Genomic DNA, 23,530 nt, shown 5'->3' with positions numbered 1-23,530 from the left:
TATGCAAAGCACTCAGAAGAGAATCCAACAAGTATTAAGTGAGCAGTTAGCATTGTGTTAGATAAAAATGCTTTAACAACTGAGTGCACTTGAGAGGCACTATACTGATAAGTAGCAAGACTGTAGTCAGACCCCCAGAAAACTGCAGAACTTACTGGCCATGTGAATTTGTGCAAGTTATTTAACCTTTCTTTAGCCTCAGTTTCCTCAACTGCAAACTAGAGGAAATATCTACTTTCCTGGATTGCTTGAAAGAGTATATGAATATATACATAAGTCCTTAGAGCAGCACCTAACACTGTGTAAATGCTAACAGTGTTTACTAAAAAAATTAATGTGAACCCCTTGTTAGATGTATTATGTAATTATTTAATTATTATATATAAAGTGGCATTCAGTAAACATGAGATATATAGCCACTAGACTTAGAAGTAAGTTTTAAAAAAAGTTTTATTTATTTATCCATATAAGAACTGGGTGTAGACTAGAGGTGTGGGGGACAATAGGATTCACCAGAGATAAGATTGGGGAGCAAAATAGGCAGATGCACTGAAATATACTGCTGAGGGAGCAGCAGGTGAGACAGGAGGTCTGCTCTGCCATGTGGGTCAGCTCCCTGGCTGTATATGGAACTCATGCTGCAGTGGCTGATAGCTTGATAGCACTGAGATTTAACCCCTTGTGCCACAAGGGAGGCCCAGAAGTAACATTTTTTTAAATATATAAATGTTTAAACTGATCTGAAAAGAATACCAAATTTACTCACCTCATCTACAATAACATGAGACACATTGGTGAGGAGCCCATCTTCTTGAAGTTTCCTTAGCAAAACCCCAGTTGTACAATAGAGCAGTCTGGTAGATTCACTAGCTCGAGATTCCATGCGGATCTGATAGCCACACAAAGAATTCTAAAGGGAGAATATAAGGATGAGGTTAAATTCTTACAAGTGATCTGGGAAACAAACTTTAGAAAGCCAAGGACAGGTACTGATCTTGCAGTAGTTTAAATAAACCCATTTATTACAATGTATAATCAAAATTATTTTTCCCCATGGTTTTCAGTTATATAAAACTATAAAATTCATTTCAGTAGCTTTAAACAGAAAAATCTTTGTTCTTTTCAAAGTGTTAGAAGAAAGCTTTGGCGCAGCAGGTTAAAGCGCAGCACTGCAAGCTAGCCACAGCTGCTTCAGTGCAGAGTTCTATCCCTGGCCTCTGATCCACATGGGGCAGCAGATCTCTCCTGTCTGGTGGCCTGGCTGCTCCCCTCAGCAGTGTACTTCATGGATCTGCCTACTCTGCTGCCCACTCCGTCTCTGGTGAATCCTTTCACGGCTCCTGTACCTCTGACCTGTACCTCAGTTCTGTATGCATAAATAAATATATCTTTAAAAAAAAAAAAGCACCTGTTTAAAGCCCCATTGATATGATTATGGAAACAGTAACAGATGTTTCTTACTAAATTATCTTGGACCAAAATATTGAGGTGCCTGGGAACAGAATTTTAAAGCACCTCGTATAATTTGGCTTACTCCTCTATCAAGGTCAACGTTAAAAAGCAGCTGGCATCATACTAGTGATGACTGATGGGAAATGTGAAGTCATTTGTATCCCCATTCTTACTTTCTTACTTATCAGTCTTTTGTTTTTTTATGCCTGTTTGTCATCCTCTTAAGGTAAGCTCTTAACAGGACAGAAACTTTCTTTTCCTCTTATATCCCATGAGAGAACCCAAACAGTTTGCTATTTTTTCTTTAACTTCTGACATATAAATGTTTTAATGAAGGGATACCTATCTTAAAGATAGACAACTACAGGAAGAACAATTCAAAATAATTAAGTTAAATTATATAAACTTGAAATTCATCATGTTTGGTTCTGACCAATTTTACTAATTCCTATCTCTGTGATCACTCTGATTTATGGCTTGGCCAGCTTTGTGTATATTTATATGTCAGAATACAAAATAGATGCTACTTAAGTACTTGTTCCCACTTCTTAAAAATACAGGGCTTGAAAAAGTCTAGCATTTCTTCTATATTGATTTTCCTTCTCCTCACTGAAAAACTTAATGGCAGTTATTCAGGAATCCCAAGAACAAAGGTGAGAATGTCACTGTTCTCTGAGGTGGCGGTGAACAGCTTACCCTTCCTCCAGGTCCATTTTCACAGCCCAGTTCATCACACACTCTTGTGGCTAAACTCACTGCTGAGATTCTTCGGGGCTGGGTACAGACAATGTTACATTTACTTGTTCTCCCTTCATTTAGAAGCAAATCTTCCAATAGAAAATGTGGTACTTGAGTACTTTTACCACTCCCTGTTTCACCTGCCACCACCACTACCCGGTGTCTTTTCAGAGTTTCAACAATTGAATCCCTGTGTTTGAACACAGGTAACTGTTGCCTTTCCTTTAGAAGTCTCTGGTACTTAGGTGTGCTTTGCAACTTTCTAAAAAGGTTTCTAACAGGCTCCAAATTTTCTGCCTTTTCTGATTCTAAAGAGAGTGTAGAAAAATCTTCATCAGAAACTAAATTTTCCCAAGATTCTTCAGGATCATCAGCATTTTCTCTCTTATTTTCACAATGTTGTTGTTGTTGTAGCTGCTGCTGCTTCAATTTATTCAGAAGTTTGGCAATAAAAAGATCACGTGGTTTATTGGTTTCCATTTTATTTAGCTCTTCCTTTTTCTTTTCTGCATCACTCCACTCTAGCCAAACATCTCGGTAAGTTGGTGGAAGTAACTGATGAACTGACTATAAAGGATAAAAAAAGTATGTATTTTTATTAACTATTGAATACTGAAATTCAATAGGTTAGAATTAAAAAGACAACTGTCTTCCATTTAAAATGTAATCTGCCTCTTAAGTTACTAATTTATTACTTTAATATGAGATTACATGCATATGACATAAAGTTATAAACAGCACATTATAATCAGGTTTCTAGACTTACTGGCTTTGTGACCTAGTGTGAGTTAACTTAAATTCCCGTGTCTCAGTTTTTGTATTTGTAAAATGGGGCTAATAAAAGTACTCCTCCACACCCCCTTACAGACACAGCAAAAGGTAAGCTTCTCTAAAGTGCTATTTCCTGGAACAAAGTATATTACTGAGTAAATGTTTATTAATTATTACTGTAGTAGTACCATATAATTATGTATATGATCCATAAAACATTTCTAAAATAAACACCCTCTGAGACTCTGGCAGCTGTATAATATCACAGATCAAAGTATTTTTAAATGAAGTAAATTGGTTGAAACCTAAGTTATCCTAATTCTGTGTTATAAAAGTATATTTACTCTGTAAGACTGATAGACATTTCTATCAATTCAGCCTAGCTGAGTAGAGATTGATAGGATAAAGATAAAATTGAGAGAATAAAGACATGAAGTACTTTTATTGACAAATAGTGGGAAAGAGATATTGTTTGAAGTACTATTTAATTAGTTAAAATTCTGATTTTCCATGAAAGAAATACACATTCATTGTAAAAAGGAAATGTTACCAAAAGAATAAAATACTAAAATACTATGTCCTTAAAGGTACTTCCTCAGTAGTACTTTAATCTTTGCTTAAATTAGCTATAGTTAATATAATTTAAAATTAAAAACCTGAAACAATGTCTGTACTTTTTAAAAGTTGAGACATGGTTTTAAAATTTTTAATTCCTCTACCCTAGCACAATTATTTTTAATCTATAAATTAGTGTGAAAAGTTGAACCAATCAAAAGGGTCAGAGTTTATGTTCTAAGGGGAGAAAGAATGAACTATGTTTATGACTAGATGAAATCAGTGTTATAAATAAGCAGAAATGAGGATTAATTAGAAATAGTAGCAGTAAAAAGAAAACTGGCAGTAGAGTCAATAATTATTACCTTCATGCAGGTACTGTTTTATATGTTGACAAATACAGTAAAATCATTACAGTGATTTTTGAAACACCTAGGTCAGAAAGCCTTACCTGCCCTTTTACTAAACGATAAAGAGCTAATGTAGCTCCTAGGTGCTGTGCTTGCATGCCATCCTCTGTTAAGATTGTAGGACATACTACCAAGACATCATCTTCAGATTTGATTACCCTTACCCTACAAAGAAGTAAAAGATATTTTCAATGAAATAAAAAAGTCAGAATTTCTATTACACCGAACTCAAGTGTACATTTATTATTTAAATTAAGTATTTTCATGAAAGACATTACATTAGATGACTGATGATTTTCAACCTGAGATATGGAATTAGAAAACTTCCTAAATGTCTAATAAGAAATGAAAATATTTCATCTCACATTTTCTAAAAGTTCATTCAATTAACCATAGCAACATACCTACATTTCCAGTATCTACCTACTGGAACTTTTTCAAAGGAAGGATTTGGACTCTTGGGAAGATTTTTCCTGACCCAATCAATCAGAAATTGTTTGGGAGATTTCCCAGTCCAGCTTCGAGCAGTATAGTCAAAATTTCTTACATCATGAGGTTCTTTCTTTTTTTCTAAAATGATAGACAAAGATTGGTTCTTTAAAAATGATCATTCAATATAAAATCTCATTCGAGCAAACAGTCCTTTCACTTTTGGAAACAGATTTTTAGAGGAGAATAGGTAAAGAAAGGAAAAACAGGAGTCCTCTCTGGTGGCGCAGAGGGTTAGGATGCAGCACTGCAATCGAGCTGCAGCAGCTGCAGTGCAAGTTTGATCCCCAGCCCTGGAGGTGACCTACATGGCACAGCAGACCTCTCCTGTCTTGTCCACTGCTCCCCTCAGCAGTGTACTTCATCAGTCTGCCTGTTCTGTTCCCCACTCTGTCTCTGGTGAATCCTCTCACTGCCCCTGAACCTCTGGCCTGTACCCCAGTTCTGTATGCATAAATGAATAAACCTTTAAAAAAAAAAAAAGGAAAGACAGAAAGGCTTGCTTTTTCTGTAAGCTATGTAAGGAAATCCTCTTGATGGACAGAACAGCTGACAATCTGAATTGTTTTTAAAAAGTCTCTTGAATAACTTAAGTAGTCTTGTAAAATTTTTCTGAAACTGTTCATATGATGACGTATAATCTGAATTACAATGTTTGGTAGGCTACCACAAGGAAGGATAATCTTTTTAAAAAATATAAATCTGATGCCACTTCTCTGCTCAATTCTTGCCAGCACCATTCCACTACTTTCAATTATAATAAAAGAAAGTTCAGTTCTTCACTGGGTATCTAAATGCCCTCCAGGATTACTCTTTGTCTACTGTTGTCACTTTTCCATCACAATCACTGTGCAGTAGCCATAATGACTATCAAGTAAATTTCTTAAATGCTCTAAGCCTGCTAGTCCAATAAAGTTGTCACTAAAATCAAAGTTATGACTACAATTAATTAAAATTAAATTTTAGTTGTTCTCAGTTGTATTCATCACATTTCAAATATGACTCAATATTCCTATCTGGCTAGTGCTTTCCCAGTGGATAGTGCAAATACATTCCAATCAAAGGGTGCTATGTTGAATAGTGCTGCTCTTAAGTCTTTTCCACCTTAACCTTCCAATCATAATGTACTGTCCCTCTCCTTAAGAGGCTCTTTCCACCAACTCATTACCACTCTAACATCTGATCTATTAGTTTGCTTGTGCTGTTATTACTTGACCAACCTTCCCTGTGCTTCAGAAAGGTTAACTAAACAGCATCTCTTTAAAAGCCTGTCTATACCTGAGATCTAACACATTATTAGATCTGAGAGTAAGTCATTAGTAAGGCTTTTCCAATCCAAATTAGGTTTCTTTACTTGATAGTGCACATCACAATCTGTAATCATACATTGTGCATAGTCAAAGTTTACCTTCTCTACTAGACTGTACATATGAAGAGGGCAGAGACAAGGTTAATTTATTATTAACTGTACATATATATATCTGACACTGTGACCAACAAGGATTTAATAAGTACATGTGGAAAGAATAATTTAAAGGATTAAGAATTTAGTGTGAGACTAGATTGACTATAACACAAGCTACAAATATTAAACTAGTTATATTAATAATTTACTTGGGAACACAGAGCAGCACACATCTGGTGGATGGTAGATAAAAAGACAAGCTTGGAAAGAGATGCTGTTTGAGTTAATCCCAAAAAGCAAAGTCAGAACACCATGAAACAAATGCTTTTGTTTTAAAAGTAGTTGCTATATTGCTTCTTAGCCCTTTAGCTAATATAAAGTGTAAATGTAATGGCTCTAGTACACAACTGGAAGGATAAGTAGAAGGGTTGAGAGTGTGGTTGAAAGCAAAGATTCTTTCATACCAGGAAAGGAAGTTCAAACTTGTGAGTGATTGCTTTTAATAGGAAACCTGTATTTAGATCTGTGTTATGCAAAGAAAATTCTGGCGGGAGTTTCAAGGATGGACTAGGCAGAGACAAGGCTGAAGTACTGATAATTACAAAATGCTATACAGGTTAGAATTATTACTTTTCCAAGACAGTTTGTGGAAGCATAACTTTACTGTTACCTTACATAGTATGACAGAATGCAAAGCAACAATTTCTCAACTGCATAGCCTTAACATTTTACTATTACTACTTATAGATTATACCCCAGGGCACATTCCTTTTATTTTACCTTTTTCTTCTTCAGTAGCAGCTGTTGATTTTTCAAATAAATTAAAGTTCAAAGCACTTTCCCCTTCTGTGGCTACAGAAGGCTTTTTCCTTTCATTTTTTTGTAGTGAAATCTTTATAGCTGGATTGAATACTGGATGGTCTTCTAAAGTTTCCATTTCTACCAAGAAAGAAAACATGATGCTTAGTTTGAAGCAGTTGTTTTTTACACTTTCATACTTTTCAAATGTGGTTCCAAAAAATGCCATTTTTTCCCCCTTATAATTACTTATTTACCATAGGAATTTGTGCTAGAAGTCAGGCAATTTATTTCCACATCATATACTATTTTTTTTTGGTTTGTTTAAAGATTGATTTATTTATGCACACGAGAACTGGGGGTGAGGGCCATATGTGAGAGGAGTCACCAGAAACAGAGCAGGGAGTAGAAGAAGCAGAATGACTGAAATACACTGCTGAGGTGAGCAGCGGGCCAGACAGGAGAGGTCTGTTGCACTATGCAATACCTGGCAGTAGCTTGATAGCACTGTCTTTAATACCTGTGCCACAAGGGAGGCCCTATATACTAAAAGATTTTAAGTAAATTATTTAACAAATGTAGAAGGTCTAGAAAAACATCTTTACTAGAAATAATTACTCATGGAATTCTTAAATGGAGAAGTATTATGGCATATACTAGAGGCTGACAAACCACTGTCTTCAAGAAAAATGCTGCCAGGAATCTATTTCTATATGGCCTACAAGCTAAGAATAATTGTTACATTTTTAATTAGTTGAAGAAAAAAAACAGGAAGAATTTAGTTATGTGATAGCCAAGTAGTAAATAGTATAGGTTTCGCAGGCTATATGGCAACTATTCAACCTATACTATTTACTACTTGGCTTGGTACAGAAAAGGTTTGTCAATCCCAGGTTGAAACTGATAGGAAAGAGCAGCCATATTAATTCTGTCAACCTAGGAAGGATCATAGAGAAAAGATAGTCCTACATCTACGAATTTTAATGTTTACCTCTTTGAAATTTCCTTATTTTTTCTTGAGCTTCTTTTTGGCCTTGTTTGTTTTTTTCTAGTTTAAAGGTAGCTGCTTGCTCCTTTGCATCCAGAAGTTTTGCAGCAAGTTGCATGTACCTTTCATTCTGTTCCCAAAAAAAAGATGAAAAAAATAAAAAGAGCAAGATTGTTTTTTTTTCAATGTATGACATCAAAACCTGTGATTTTTTTCTCTTATCCTTTGATCTAGCAAATGTACTTTTAGAAATTTTTCTAAAAGTAAAATAATACAAAAGTGCAGATATTCATGTACAGAGTGGTTTACTACAGTACTCATTAAAAAGGAAAAATGGAAAGTTAAGTGTGGTACCTCTCTACAGAAAAAACTTGTCAGTCACTAGGGGCATAAAAGGAAGCATAAAAATAAGGCAAATAAACCAAGCTACAGATAAAAAGTATAGCTCATTTCTATAAAATAAAATACTACATTTTAATACATTTTACATATGCATTACTTTTAAATTATATTCCCGAGTATAATTCTTGTAAGAATACTTACATGAAAGTTATCTTCCCATAACCTGTATCTTATAGAAGATAGTCAGGACATTAGAAAAAACAGTTTATGGGGAAAATTTAGGTATTACAAAATTAAAGGATTTAGCTCTGCCTAGCAAAATCTAGACAGAGTTTAAAGTTGAACTCAAATAATTGTTTTTTCCCCTTAGGTTAGGTTAATAAGGGACAGCAGATGAGAAACATCAAAGCATGAGCCAGAGACAATGAGGGTATATGTGGAACAAAACTGTTAAGATGGGGAAAGAAACAAATAAAGAAGCACATGCAGCTAAATTTTGGGAACATTTTTGTGTAGAAGCAATGATGTATAGCAGGCAGGAGAGTTGTAAGCTCCTCAGATTCACCTAAATCACATTTATCCTTCTGATTTTTCTTATCTGTGGTACTGATACAACACCATTCCTCCTGGCTCTCTGTGGTAAATCACTAATTACTACTATCTTTTGCTTTAAATATTTCTCTTCCTTTCCAATTTCCAATTTGAAACCTTAAATTTCCCTCCTACCCTTACAACCTGAGAAAGTGTAAGCTTTACCAAAATGGCACCCCTATCATTTCTAAATCATCTTACACATTACTGTGACCTAAAGTATCCTATTATTATTGTCAGTCACCTAACTCCAAATCTCTTCACAATCAATAGATAAAGCTGTCCAATTCATTTTCTGGGAATCAGAACCTTTAAGTCTTACCTGAACTCTTCCATTTACTCCTGCCACTACTCTTCTACACATTTCATCCTCTATATATGCTCATCTATTGCTTAATACCCAAAGGCCTCTTGCACAGCACCACATCTATTCGCACTATTTTACCCATCTGGACCATCTTCTTGTCATTCAACACTTACGTACATCCTATGCACCCTTCAAATCCTACCTCTTTTTCTTTTAAAGATTTATTTTTATTTATTTATGCATATAAGAACTAGGGAATGTGTCAGAGGTATAGGGGTGGGTAAATATGTGTAAGAGGATTCACCAGAGACAGAGTGGGGAGATCTACTGAAATACACTGAAATACACATGGAGTGCTGCACCACCTTGGGTTAGCTTCCTGGCTGGGGACTGAACTTTTGCTATAGTAGTTGGTGGTAGCTTGATAGTGCTGAGATTTGAACCCCTGTGCCAAAGGAGAGGGGGCCTAAGCCTTTTGCTTTTCATTACCAAAGAACTTAGTGTATTTTTTACACATAACAGTCACTTGGTAATTACCTGTTTAAACTTAGGGGGAAATGTAATTAATATATAGCAAGCAGTTATTTTTTGTCATGCTTGTTCCTAAATGTTATTTTTATTTGCTCTTCATATATCCTCTAGAGGTAAATATTGCTACAATTTATAAATAAGTAAAACTAAGGCTCAGAAAAGTTAGTGATTTTGCCAAGAAATACCCAACTAGAAGTCTAATAGAAATTACTACTCACAGGGTCAAATTTTTCCTCCTTCTCTAAACCTCCAGAATTTTCACTCTTTTCTTCCTCACTCTGCTGTTCAGCATACCTCAAAATCCATTCTTTCATATTTACTTCCATATTTTTTTCTTCCTTTTTTGGCTAGAAAGAAAAAACAAATATCTGAAAAATCAAAGTTAGAAAATGGTGTCAAAACTCTCAAGTGTCACTGCTTTTACAACTTCTTCAGAGTCAAATACAGCAGAACCACAGTCTCAAAAATCAAATGCTTTACTGTTCAGTGAAGGATAAGTGAATTGAATTCAACATTAAGATATGCAAGCGTGCATAATCTAAAGAATATGTTTACATAAAGGGACCAAAAAAAGAACTATTGTTTTTCTAGAAACTAGTGTTAGTTAATTCCTTAAAAAAGGTGGGCTTATAAGGCTGATGATTCCATAAATATTTGCTGTTGTTGAGTTTTATAAAGTGTAAATAAGATATAAAAATTGTATTATATTTAATGTATATGTTAAAATACCAACTATGTGATAATATAGTATGTCATATACATAAACGCATCATTTTGATGAGTTTGGACATATGCACACACCCCATCACTACAATGTAGGTATTAAACATATCCACCATCTCCCCCAAATTTCCTTTTGTTTTTTGTGTATGTGAGTATATAATACTGTCTTATTATTATAGGCACAGCATTATACAACATACCTCTAGTACTTTATTCATCTTGTATAACTGAAACTTTGTAGCCAGTAAGCAACAACTGCCCACTTACCCCTCCTATCAATCTCTGGTAACCACTATTCTATTCTTTGCTTCTATGAGTTTTTTTATTTTAGAAGCCCAAGATAAGTGAAATCATGTAATATTTGTCTTTTTTAGTTTATTTCACTTAGAATAATGTTTCTAAATGCTTTGTAACAAGATTTTTCACTTTTAAAAAAAAAGATTTATTTTACTTAATTATGCATATAAGAGTTGGAGTGTAGGCCAAAGGGGTGAGGAAGGTGAGAAGATTCTCCAGAGACAGAATGGGGAGAACAGACAAATCAACTGAAATACACTGCTGAGGGGTGGGGACAGCAGGCGAGACAGGAGAGTTCTGCTGTGTCACACAGCTTAGCTCCTTGGCCAGGGACTCGAACTTTTGCTTCAGTGGCTGAGGATAGCTTCATAGTGCTGAGACTTAACCCCTTGTGCCACCTGGGAGGGGTTGTTATGTTGTTATGCCTTAGAAATTATACTGTAATCCCCTTGCATGTGAATTTTGGAATTAACCAGATAATATGTTTCAACCAATGGGAGATTATCAAGAGTGATACAAACAGTGGCTTGGTAAGAATTGGCACAGTGGAATACTTGAAATACTTGTGCTTAGAAGCCAGATGCCATATAAGAAGTGTGACCATTCTGAACCACCATGTGAAAAATCCATGCTGTGGTGACGAGTGGGATGCCCGTCTAGCCCCTAGCAAAGGCTGTAGTCAACTGAGTAAAGAAACCATTTTGAATGTTCTAGTGCCAGGAGATACCTTATGAACAGAACTGTCCAGCTGAGACCAGCTCAGACTGCAGAGTCATAAATAAGAGGTGGTTTAAATCACTACTTTTAGATACAGTTTTTGATGCAGCATTAGATAACTATAACAATGATAGAAAAAGCTGGCAAAACAGTAAGCTGTTTTCAACTAATACAAATGTTATAGCAACTCAACAGTTCTACTTCTATGAACTATTATTTGTACTTCATTTTGATTTTATATAACTTTAAAAGATTAATTCATAAATTACCTTAATTTTAGGGTTTTCTTCCTGTTTTTTGGTTTTAGATTGCAATGGAGGTGAAAAAGTGGCTTGTATTTGAGGAGACTGGAATTTTGGTCTATTTTTAGGCTGTTGTTCTTCAAATTCCTGACTGAATCCCTCAGGAAGTGCATCTTAAAAGAAATTGTGATGAAAATAAATATGCATATGATACAATAAAATGCAAATGTTTATTAAACATTCACATAAATTCTATTTTGACAAAGAACACCCACTTTTCTTCCAATCCTTATCTCCTAAGAATAGAAATCCTAGCATGAACCTGGTTTCATTGTCAAATCAGCAGTGAAACACTGATGGGATGTTAGCTAGCACACCTCTGTTTTAGCATTTATTTCACACTCAGGGTGTTAAGTTGCTAAATTTTCATACAAAGATCTTAACTCTTTGGTTGCCTTATAGGATATAGTAGTATCCTTAATCAGCAATACACGCAATTTGCAACCTGACCCTCTATGTAGTCAATATTATTAATTCAAAGCCAGATGGCCCTAATTTCTAACCCAAAACTAAGAGACACAGAATAGGCAAACTTTGAGAATTTATTGTAGTACCTTTATAAAAAAATGACAGCTAACAACTGAAAATAACACACTAAAGTATCTTTGAAACAGACATACCAGCTCTAAAGAAGAATATCCTTTAAAGGGTAAGAAAATTCTAAAAATAAATTTAATTATAACACAATATAACAACTTCAGGGACAAGTTAAAAACTTGATATAAATATCATATACAATGATATTTTTTCAAAAGGTCTTAAAAACAAAGAATTTTACAACACTAATGCTTACCATCTGAGAGGTTTAAACAGAGCCAGTCCAAGGCAGAATGAAGATCACCTCCATGTAAGAGTGTGTTAGTCATGGCATCTTCAATGTCCTTTGTCTTAAATGAAAATGCTTGCAAAGCCATATATAAATCCTATGGAAGGGAAATGGAAAAAAACCTTTGATCAGTTCTCTCTTCTTTCAGTTTTAATTTTATTTTCCTATTCATTGTAAATGCTGGCATAAATTATAATTTCAAAACACTTTTTCTCTTCTCTTTTATTTCAGTTAGAAGAGCTAATATAATTATTTTCTTTCAGTCATTTTTCTATGACTTTATAAAAACAATCTCATTTAACCACAAATCATTAGCATCTTTCCATGTTATAAGAAACTCTTCATCATTTTTAATAGTTACATAATATGCCACTGTTTAGACTGATCAAAATCTAATTATACATTTTCCTACTGAAACTACTTAGTGTATTTTTCTTTATCATAAGCAGTAGTTCAAGGAGTTGCTTAATACATAAAACATATAAAACATTTCAGTGGATTTTGTAAAACATATTTAGAGTTGGACAGAGCTGGGTTTAAATCCAATACTGCTTACTTACTGATAATTAAAGCCTCTGTCTACAACTTATGTAATTTTTTTTTTTTTTTAAGATTTATTTATTTGTGCATACAGAACTGGGGTACAGGCCAGAGGCTCAGGGGCGGTGAGAGGCTTCACCAGAGACAGAGAGGGGAACAGAACAGGCAGATTGACGAAGTACACTGCTGAGGGGAGCAGTGGGCGGGTCAGGAGAGGTCTGCCACGCCATGTGGTCACCTCCGGGGCAGGCGGGAATCGAACTCATGCGGAAGTGGCTTTAGATTCTCAGTGCTGTGCTTTAACCTGCTGCGCCACCAGGGAGGGCCTGTAATTTTTTTTTTTTAAAGAGAGAAACTTATGTAATTTTTTCAAGTGTCAATTCCTTCATTTGAAAAATGGACTGAAATACATGAAATACATATCTATTTTTAGATCATTGTGTCATAGAAAATATAAACAAAGTATCCATTCTAGAGCCCAGCACAATTTTGAAAATATAATTTAGTTTTTGTATCACCATTTTAATGTGCACATTTGTATCTCTCACAATTCATTCCCTATTCTTTTGTTTGTTGCTTAATTTTTCTTGTTGTTGTTGCTAAATTTTTTTTTTTTTTTAAGATTTATTTATTTGTGCATACAGAACTGGGGTACAAACCAGAGGCTCAGGGGCGGTGAGAGGATTCACCAGAGACAGAGTGGGGAGCAGAACAGGCAGATCGACGACGAAGTACACTGCTGAGGGGAGCAGCGGGCGGGTCAGGAGAGGTCTGCCACGCCATGTGGTCACCTCCGGGGCAGGCGGGAATCGAACTCATGCGGAAGTGGCTTTAGATTCTCAGTCTGTGCTTTAACCTGCTGCGCCACCAGGGAGGGCCTGTTGCTAAATTTTTAAAAGTAGATTTATTTAATTATACAGGAACTGGTGTGTAGGCCAAAGGGATGAGGAAGGGGAGAGGATACATCAGAGATAGAGTGGGGAGCAGAACAGGTTGGTCTTCTGAGATACACTGCTGAGGAAAGCAGTGGGTGAGACAGGAGAGATCTACTGTGACATATAGGTTAGCTCCCTGGCCAGGGATGGAACTTGTGCTGCAGTGGCTGCTAATAGTTCCATAGTGCTAAGACTTAACCCCACCAGAGGTGGTTTAAACCTCTCAGATGGTAAGAGGCCCCTCACTATCTATTCTTGTAGATAGAAATGATCTATATGAAAACTGAAAAAGTCGTATCACATGTGAAGCTACCTTAAAAATACCCTACAGGGCCGTCCCTGGTGGCGCAGCGGGTTAAAGCACTGCACTACGAAGCTAAAGCCACTTCCACATGAGTTCGATTCCCGCCTGCCCGGAGGTGACCATATGGCGTGGCAGACCTCTCCTGACCCGCCCGCTGCTCCCCTCAGCAGTGTACTTCGTCGTCGATCTGCCTGTTCTGCTCCCCACTCTGTCTCTGGTGAAAGCCTCTCACAGCCCCTGAGCCTCTGGCCTGTACCTCAGTTCTGTATGCACAAATAAATAAATCTTTAAAAAAAATACCCTACATAAGAAACTTTTAAAAAGTTTGCAAAATACCTGTAATTTTTTGGCAGTAAGTCTTCCAGAAATAACTCCTTTGTCATTATTTTGTTTTTTATGTTCATTGATCACTCCAATAATTCTTTGCTCTAGTTTGTTATTAATTACCACCTGTTGAGGACAAAAAGATAATCTCAATTAGAAGTTAAATTATAAAATAATATTTAATAATTAGTTATAAATAAGTCCATGCCATCTAGATCCAGAATTTCAGCTAACATAAGTAACTATCATTTTTTGGAATACCATTCACTGGGCCACATTCCTACCACATATTTAAGAAAAAATAGATTATGGAAAAGCAACAATGTACGGTAGTGGGGAAAAATCCTTTTATAAGGCTCTGGAAGCCCCATGTCTCCACAGTTCTTAGGTCACCCTTGAACAGCTATCACAAAAAATATTCCTAAACGGAATATTCTGGATAGAGTCCAGAACTCTTAGTGTAAGTCATCCCAAGTACAATTTGAAAGGATGAATGCTACACTAAAAAGGAGGAATATTAAACAGAAGTTAAAACTACACAAATGATAATAATGTTACAGATTCTTTTGACTTCTAGAGCTTAGTCCTACTTTTTCCAATTAGCCATCTTCTGTTGTTTCTATATTTTTAACATAAGAATATACCAATATCTATCTATAAAGGTATCTTTCTATTACCACATTTTTACAAAATGCTTACTATGAACTAAGCACAAAGGAATTCAGCCCAGCACAGAAAATAATATATACACCAATAAATTATAACCCAGCATGGCAGTTCTTAGAAAGGATATATGAAGTGTTAATGAAACCAACAACCAAAAAAGTCAACCTGAATTATAAAGGACTTCACAGAAGTCACAGATATGACAAATAGAGAAGGGGAAGGAAGTAGGGTTTTTTAGGCAGAAATCCTGTGAGCAAAATTCTGGAGTCACAAAATCATATGGCATTTGGGTGGAACAAGGAGATGTGAACTAAAATTTTAAGAACAGTTATGAAAAGGAGGCTGAAAAGCTATATTAGGTCAGATCTGAAAGACTGTTTGCTATGTTTAGAAGTCTGGGCTTTAATCAGACCTTCCCTAATTTCTTACATGACCATTACATAGTCGAAATTAGTAAACTATTACAAAAATTTAAAATACCCCATTATGTGTTTAATAATTCTTTTGTTTTGAAGGGAACATTTGTTGAATTAAAACTTTGGTACTTACTTTCAAAATAGATTTATCCAGATTCGCAGGTCCACCCGAATCATTTGCAGAATTAAAGCTATAAATTTTCGGACCTGGGTAACATAGACAAAAAATAGTCAAGGCAACTTAATGGTCTGTATCCATTACACTATTAAAAAATTTATTTGTGCATATAAGAACTGTGGTACAGGCCAGAGGTGCAGGGGTTGAGAGAATTCACCAGAGATAGAATGGGGAGCAGAACAGGAGATTGAAATACACTATTGATGGGAGCAGCAGACAAAACAGGAGAGGTCTGCTGCGCCATCTGGGTCACCTCACTGGACAGGGAGCCAACTCATGTCACAGTGGCTGGGGATAATAGTCCTAAGACTTTACCCTTGCACCACAAGGGAGGCCCCACTTTTGTATTTTTATAATGAGATGCTTCTCTTCCTGGCATTTGCTGAAGTAAGACCTCTTGGATGATATTAAATTCCTACCAGAGAAAAAGTACTTCATACAAGGTAAAAAAAAAAAAAAAAATGAGGTAGGAGTGCCTATCATCTTCTATTGAGTCCAGAGATGATGTTTATTTCCTAGGGCTCCTGTCACAAACTGCTACATGTTTGGTGGTTGATTACAATAGACATATTCTCTTTTAATCCTAGAGGCTAAAAGTCAAAATTAAGGGGTCAGTAGGACTAGACACCTTGTGATTCTAGTCAGTTTGTCTTGACTGCACCCGCTTCTACATGGGTCTTCACATGGCATTCTTGCCTCTATCTTTTGTGTCCAAAGCTTTCTCTTTTCTCTGGACGCTACTCACTGGATAGAAAGGCCTACCCTAATTTAAGATAGCTACTTTCCCTGCTGAGAAAACTTCCTCCATAAGTTTCAGAAGGAGGGAATTACTAGAAACTTGACTGGAAATACGGATTTCAAAGTGCAGTACCAAGTGGTAAAAGTACGGATTTCAAATTTGTAAGTGAAAGTTGATGAAACAATGCAACATGTATAACTGGCTCTCAGATACATTTATTAATTGAAGCACAGAAAAACTGATTTCCCCAGGATGACTCAGCTAATAAAATAAGCATCAGCCACAAGCTGTTTATTATTCAGTACTTTCTTTTAGAATATTCATTTTACATAGTGATTGTAGATGACCCACTATCACTAAGACATTCACTTTGAGTTGTCAGTACTGGTAATAGGTGGACAGAGGATAATGCTCCCTTTGATTAACAGTGTAGGTGTGCAAAGGAATTCAAACCAGCCTAGGGATCCAAATAAGGATAAATAAAACTCATGGTAAATGGTTAAGTGGCAAATAAGACATGGTCCTTGTCTTCATGGAACTCATATTCTGGTGAAGTAATTAAGCAACCAATTATCCAAATAAGCTATTAGGGGAAAATACAGGGTGTCTAAAGAATAAATGAGGGTGAATTGATATCATCTCAGCAGTTCCCTATTTGTGAGGAAACAAATATACTCAGAATTACCTGATTAATACTTTAAGTATGTAAACCAGATAAAGCCTCTCCCCGAATTCATACCAACATTAGCACCTCTCTCTCACACCACCCACACAGATTGTCTTGTCTTTCTGCAATATGCCAAACTGTTCTTGTCTTCAAACTATTCTTTGTCCTTGTTCCTACAGTTTGAGGCACTGGGTCTTCAGATTTTACAATAGGTATTTGCTTCAAATCATTTAATCATAAACATTTCCTCAGGGGGAGTCATCCCTGTTCTAAACTTAAGTAAACTCCATTTCAGTTTATTCTTTACCAACTCACTATTTTCTGATTTTCACAGTACTTCTGATACCTTATTTGGTGACCCTAAAAAAAAAATGTTATGTCTTTTATGGTTTTACTCAAGATATCAGTTCCCCAGTCTTATGATCTTAAGGCTCAACCAGGCTTAAGGATTTTTAGAAACACAAATCTTTTGGTTTTATTCCTCCCACCCCACAAAGTAAGCTCTGGTTTTGTTCAGGAAGACCCTCCCCGCTCCTCCCCGCCCCCCCCTCAAGCCCCAGTGCCTAACATTTGCTTGGTAGCTATTCAAAAATTATTTGATGAACAAAGGAAAAAAAAAAAAAAGGGGGTGGAAGAATACCAAGAATTGTCAAGAGTCATTTTGTGGCATGACTGGCTTTCTTTCCTCTTGACAAGAGTGTGATTTTCAGAAAGCATAAAACATATTATCCTTAAAATTATGAAAATACAGACATAGAAGTGGAGTAGAACAATTACATTTACATTAAGAACTACAAAAAGTTCAGAAATAATATGTACTTTTCCATTTTTTTCCCTCCAAAATGGGCCTAACAGAAAAAGGAAAAAAGCCAAAAATTCATGTGGCAATCTGTGCAGCAAAATTTTATTTATACTACTATACATTAACTGACAAAAAAATTTCCTACAAATTTTAACTAACTTCTCATTTTACTATTCTTGATTTCTTAACTCCCCTAAATTTTTCCTTATCACATATCCAAAAATTTTTGATGACCCTATGCACAATAGTAGTTAAAATGTTAGAAAAACTGCACAGCAAAGAATGATTCTTCACCTTTTAAAGGTTTGGTACCTGTCTTCTTCACACCCTCTCTTTCCTTCATTCTGAGTACCTCACAGGAATAAGCTCTTTCCTGATTCAAGATCTCTGCACATGTATTCCCTACCTCTTCGAAAAATATCATTTCTACCATTTTTTATAAAGCTGTCACCAATTTATCCTCCAGGTCAGTTTAACTGCCACACTTTCCCAACGAGACCATCCATGAGCTCTCCTCCTCCCCACCACAAACTAATTACCCTTTTAAACTCTTTCCCTTAGCTCTTCTTTGTGAACTTAACAATTGTAACGAGATATTTATGTGATTATTTAAAACCTGTCTCCATTACTCGACCGGCAAGCCCCATGTTTCCATTTTGCTCATCCCACCTACTTTAACATGCCAAACACACAGTAGCTGTTCCATAAATATTTGTTGGATAAATACTTCAGTAACAACAAGAGGCAAACAAGCTTAATAGAACAAATAGCTTACAACTGTTCATTTCTGAAGTCAGCTGTGCTAGCACCCTGACCTGCAGCAGTAATCGGTAATATCCACCTTACCAAACCACAACGCACTGTTAGCAAAAATGCATGACTGCAGTAAAGACTGCAGACAATTTTACAACAGGTTATACCCATATTCAGCGTGTAAGCACTGGAATCTTTATGAAGTACTGATTTTCCGTAACATATGTAAACACTAGATAGATCATTGCTGAAAAGAAGTGCAGGTAGAAAATTGGCCTGGCACCAAAAAGAATTCCAAACTCTACTAGCTACATATAAGCCTTGCTAGTTGAGATGATCGCTCGGATCTGATCCCTGCTAAAAGGGAGGCACTGCTAGTCAATTACTGTACGCGAAAGTGGAGGAAATGAGGGTTGGAGCAAGACATAAGGCTGCAAAAGGGCTACAGCAGGAACTTTGGAAGCCCAGACAGCTGGGTGATGAGGCGCTAGAAGCCCCAGGTGTAGGAGATTTAGAAACCCAAGGTCTGCCCAGCTGCCAAAGCTTCTCCTTTACTAAAGGCAGCAGAGGTTCCGGCGGAAAGTCCGGGGCCGGAGATCGCTCGTACCTTGCTTGATACGAGGCTCCCTGACGTTAGAGGCGGAGGCGGCGGGAGGCGGCCTGGAGACCGGCTTCTTACTTTGGGCCTCTCCGGCAGCTCCGGCCTCAGCGGATTTGGCTCTGGAAGCAGATACCGCAGCGCGAACAGCCGCGGCCCCCGGTGCCTTGTGTTTCTTGTTCTTGCCACCCATACTGCAGCTGTGACAGATGATTCTTCACTGTCTAGGCTCGGGAACTACAACAGCGCGGCCTTGGAGAATCTTCACATTCCCCGGGTCTCGTGCAGCCGCCCAGCGTCCTCCATCCGGGTTTCACCAGCCTGAGAGACGGAGGCCTCACTATTGGCCGGATTCACCAAGGTTCCACCTCCTCACTCTTCCCTCCTCCCCCTCTCCCACCCCGCCTAGGTTTCTTCTACTAACTGGCCCTTTAACCGGGTACTCTTCGCCTCAGTTCTCTCTAACTAGGGGGTTGTCCACCTACTGGGGATCTGAAAGAAAAAAGGGATCCTAGGGGTAAAAGGGGGGAAAGTTCTTGGCGGCCTTGTGACTTGATTATGTTTGTCCTTTATGGGCCACTGTAGAGGCTTCATCTTGCGTCACGGTTAGTGCAGTCGCAGTGCATCGTGGGTAGGAGGACGTTTCGGCCGCGCAGCTCCGAAAGATGGCGGATGCTTTCGGAGATGAGCTTTTCAGCGTATTCGAAGACGATTCAACCAATGCTACCGGAACCAAAAAAGACAAGGAAAAGGGGAAACTGAAGGGGCCATCAGGGTCTGCGGAAAAGGCCGGGTAAGAAGATGAATGTTTTTTCCCTTCTGAGGGAAGGAAGTACGACTTCAGAAGCTTACGAGAAAGAGGGATGCATTTCGAGTGGCGTCGGGAAGTAAGGGGGTTTGAAAAAATGTTGAAAAGGAAGAATGTTGAGTAGGAGGAGCGGGGGTGTTACCGTTCCAGGGCTTCCTGAGCATCGGGGCCTCTTGCCCTTACACATCCATGCACCAAAGTTGCAAACTACTCCTTGCTGTATCTTCCGGGCGGTTAAGATGTGTCGTAGGTTCGGCTCTCCAAGCACCCGCACAATACCTGGAACGTAGTCTCTAATAAATTAAAAGAAAGACCAATTGAATGAAGGTCTGATAAGTTTAGGGAAAGTAACTTGAATTAAGTTGGAGGAGGAAGGGGCCAACAGCAAAAGCAGAAGAGAAATTTAAATTCGCAGTTGTGGTTTTCTTGATGAGAAACAGAAGTAGTAATGCCTACCACTAGAGTTGTTGTGAAGATGGTATATATAAAGCGTCTAGCCACCTAATGCTTGCTGTCTTCGAATTTAGTAGGGTGAAAAGGTTAATTCCTGGCCCCTAAACGTGTCTGTAGATTATACACACCAGATATTATATAGAATTGTTGGTAGAACAAAAAAAGGCTGATAATTAAAGTATGGTGATTCGTTATTAATCGAAATTTACTCGTTACATTTGGGACAAGACCTAGTGTTTGCTTGAATTAGACATGATCTTGCTCTCAAGAGTTTTTAATCTGGGTAAGGTGATAGAACAAGTACACCAGATAAAATAAGTTGTATGTACAATAAAGTGTTAGAAAAGTTAGTTATTTGTGACATGCCTTACATAGAGGACATTCTAGATAAAGGAAACGATTCCTTATTACTGCTGAACGTTTATTTTTAGTTGCATAACTGGGCCTTTAAAATTAAGTAACTGTATCTTGGTTTCATTGTAAAGACTTGTTGAACAAGGTTATTGTGTTTTTATTTTTATTTTTCAAGATTTGTTTATGTATACAAGAATTGGGTTACAGACCAGAGGTGTGGGGGTGAGAGGATTCATTAGAGACAGAGTGGGGACCAGAATCCAAAAACAGATTGACCAAAATACACTGCTGAGGGGAGCAGCCTGCAGGTCAGAGAGGTCTGCTGTGCCATGTGGGTCAGCTCCCTGGCCTGGGATTGAACTCATGCTGCACTGGCTGCAGAGGCTTCACAGTGCTGCACTTTAATCTGTTGCACCACCAGGGAGGGCCCTGTTGTGTTTTTCTTAACTTTGTGGTTGGATAAGTAAAGTGATAGTTTAGGCCAGGGTATATTTAAAAAGGAAAAACTATGAGGGAAAGAAAATAAATTAGGAAATTTTTTCATTTACTAGTTTATGAGGTTAAATGAGCCTCAACTCAGGAGGTGGCAGAAAGAAGGAAAAGGAAAACTGCAAAAGAAAAAATTGATAGACACTAGCTAAGGGGAACATGGCAAGGAAGTCAAAAAGACTTGAGACAAAGTAAACTGTTGGTAGTATATTCACCAGGCAATTCTAAACATGGTTGGGAGAAACACCAGAACTGGAGAAAGAAATTTGGATGTCTTTTGAATTGGTACTGGTTAAGATAGAGATTACCATGGGAAAGAACAGTGACACTCAACAGAGACTAGAGAAGAAAGAAAAAGTCTGAAGCCTTACATAAATAAGAATGAAACAAAGTAGAAAAATAATCTTCCTCTCACCCCTCCCTGGTGGGGCTCAGCGGGTTAAAGTACTGCACTACTAAGCTTAAGCCACTTCCGCATGGGTTCGATTCCTGCCTGTCCTGGAGGCGTCCACATGGCGAGGCAGACCTCTCCTGACCAGCCCGCTGCTCCCCTCAGCAGTGTACTTCGTGGATCTGCCTGTTCTGCTCCCCACTCTGTCTCTGGTGAATCCTCTCACCCTCCGCATCTCTGGCCTGTACCCCAGTTCTATATGAATAAATAAATCTTTAAAAAAAAACAATCTTCCTCTCTTACTGAGGTGCAGGAGTAATAGTTTTGGGAAACTTCCAAGGAAATGAGAAAGGAGGCAGAAACTTATTTTTTTCCCCAGACAAATATTTAATAGTTGCTATAGTGTTTCAAAGGGCAACTATGAAAAAGAGAATACAGTAGTCCATGCATAATGTCCCACCTTAATTTGCTTCAAAATTACTAAAGTAATATTCAGTTTTCAATGTGAGCACTTCTAGCTAGGCCTATTCTTGTAGGTTTTTTTTTTTTTTTTTTTTTTTGGGAAAATCTATTTTTTCTGATTCCGGCTATAACAGTTATAACGTGTATATAGTGATTTCCATCTCATATCATATAACTTAATTAGTCTTAAATATTTAATCAATAGAATAAATGGATTTTAAAAAAGATTTATTTTTAATTTATGTATATAAGAACTGGGGTGTAGGCTAGAGGTGTAGGGATGAGAGGATTCACTAGAGACAGAGTGAGGTGCAGAACAGGTGAATCTACTCAGATACATTGCTGAGAGGAACAGTGACCTAGATAGGAGAGGTCTGCTGCACCTTGTGGGTTACCTCCAGCAGCATTGGCTTGGTAGCGTTGAGACTTTAACCCCTGTGCCACCAGAGAGGCGTCTATGTGTGTTTATATATGTATCTATTAAGGGAGACAGACAGAGAGCATGAAAAACTCGGTGTCACATTATCAAGTTATGGTCAGTCTATTCTCATACCTTTTTTTAAATCAGATTTTACTCATATTTCTCCCTAGATACTTAAGTAGTCATTTCTTTCTGGACTTACGTTTTCAGCACAATCAGCATGTCACTATTATACCCAACAACATTTGGGTATAATTCTTAGTACTGTCTTAAAGTTGTTCTAGTTTATTGGAATCGAGATCCAAACAAAGTCCATACCTTGTTATGGTTCTTACATTCTTTAAGTCTCTCTCTTTAACTTATACCATTGATATATTACGTAGTAGCTAAGAAACTCATTTCTGTGGAGTTTCTCTCATCTTATCACATTCTGAATTAGCTTTCTTGTGCTGTCATTTTATTTGTTCCTCTATCCTCAAGTATTGACTATAAACTATCCTTATGGCTCACTCACTGTCTGATATAATAACTGCTACCCACTCATAGCTGTTTAACTAACTACTTATAATTGAGATGTGCAGTGAGTGTGAAATACAGGTGCACAGGTACCCTCTTAGGGCTCCCATACCCCCACCCCACAAATTTTACTATCTGACCTGTGATTACATATTGTCCATTAGCCTTCTCACTAAGCTGTTTCATCCTTAGGTCTGCACCTGTGTCTTATCAGCCACTACATTCCCATGCTTTACCTAGAATTTGGTACTGGATTTTGTAGATAAAAATCTCTTTAAAATATAAAATACCTAATTAGTTACTCTCTTGACTATATATATTGAGGTAATAATGAACTTGATAATTTGTAGCTACTAGAAATTTTAAATTACACTTGTAGCTTGTATTATGTTTATATATTGAACAGTGATATAAGTTGTGGGGTAAATGATGGTTAGGCTTTTATTGTTAGTCTCTGTGGCTATCACCTGAG

General features: G+C 37.1%; 2 protein-coding genes across 2 annotated transcripts in view; one reads left to right on the top strand and one right to left on the bottom strand.

The window, feature by feature from the left end:
• The window catches only part of DHX29 (DEAH (Asp-Glu-Ala-His) box polypeptide 29), a 40,492-nt gene extending 21,013 nt beyond the window's left edge, over positions 1–19,479 (bottom strand). Inside the window, exons 1-12 of the mRNA XM_004678320.2 lie at positions 19,174–19,479; positions 15,561–15,634; positions 14,358–14,471; positions 12,210–12,339; positions 11,384–11,529; positions 9,596–9,724; positions 7,610–7,736; positions 6,601–6,759; positions 4,331–4,496; positions 3,968–4,091; positions 2,149–2,757; positions 767–910 (exon numbers count right to left, since the gene is read on the bottom strand). Of these exons, the coding sequence (XP_004678377.1) occupies positions 767–910; positions 2,149–2,757; positions 3,968–4,091; positions 4,331–4,496; positions 6,601–6,759; positions 7,610–7,736; positions 9,596–9,724; positions 11,384–11,529; positions 12,210–12,339; positions 14,358–14,471; positions 15,561–15,634; positions 19,174–19,357 (2,106 nt within the window). The 5' untranslated portion in view covers positions 19,358–19,479. The remainder of the gene's footprint in view (positions 1–766; positions 911–2,148; positions 2,758–3,967; positions 4,092–4,330; positions 4,497–6,600; positions 6,760–7,609; positions 7,737–9,595; positions 9,725–11,383; positions 11,530–12,209; positions 12,340–14,357; positions 14,472–15,560; positions 15,635–19,173) is intronic.
• A 312-nt stretch (positions 19,480–19,791) lies between these two features.
• SKIV2L2 (superkiller viralicidic activity 2-like 2 (S. cerevisiae)) overlaps positions 19,792–23,530 on the top strand; it is a 68,246-nt gene continuing 64,507 nt past the window's right edge. Inside the window, exon 1 of the mRNA XM_004678316.2 lies at positions 19,792–19,957. Within this exon, the coding sequence (XP_004678373.1) occupies positions 19,830–19,957 (128 nt within the window). The 5' untranslated portion in view covers positions 19,792–19,829. The remainder of the gene's footprint in view (positions 19,958–23,530) is intronic.

Source organism: Condylura cristata, unplaced genomic scaffold (genome assembly GCF_000260355.1).
Source record: "Condylura cristata isolate star-nosed mole 26May11 unplaced genomic scaffold, ConCri1.0 scaffold00007, whole genome shotgun sequence".
Taxonomy (NCBI): Eukaryota; Metazoa; Chordata; class Mammalia; order Eulipotyphla; family Talpidae; genus Condylura; species Condylura cristata.
The sequence above is the reverse complement of the archived record's forward strand: the minus strand, read 5'-3'. Positions and strand labels throughout refer to the sequence as shown.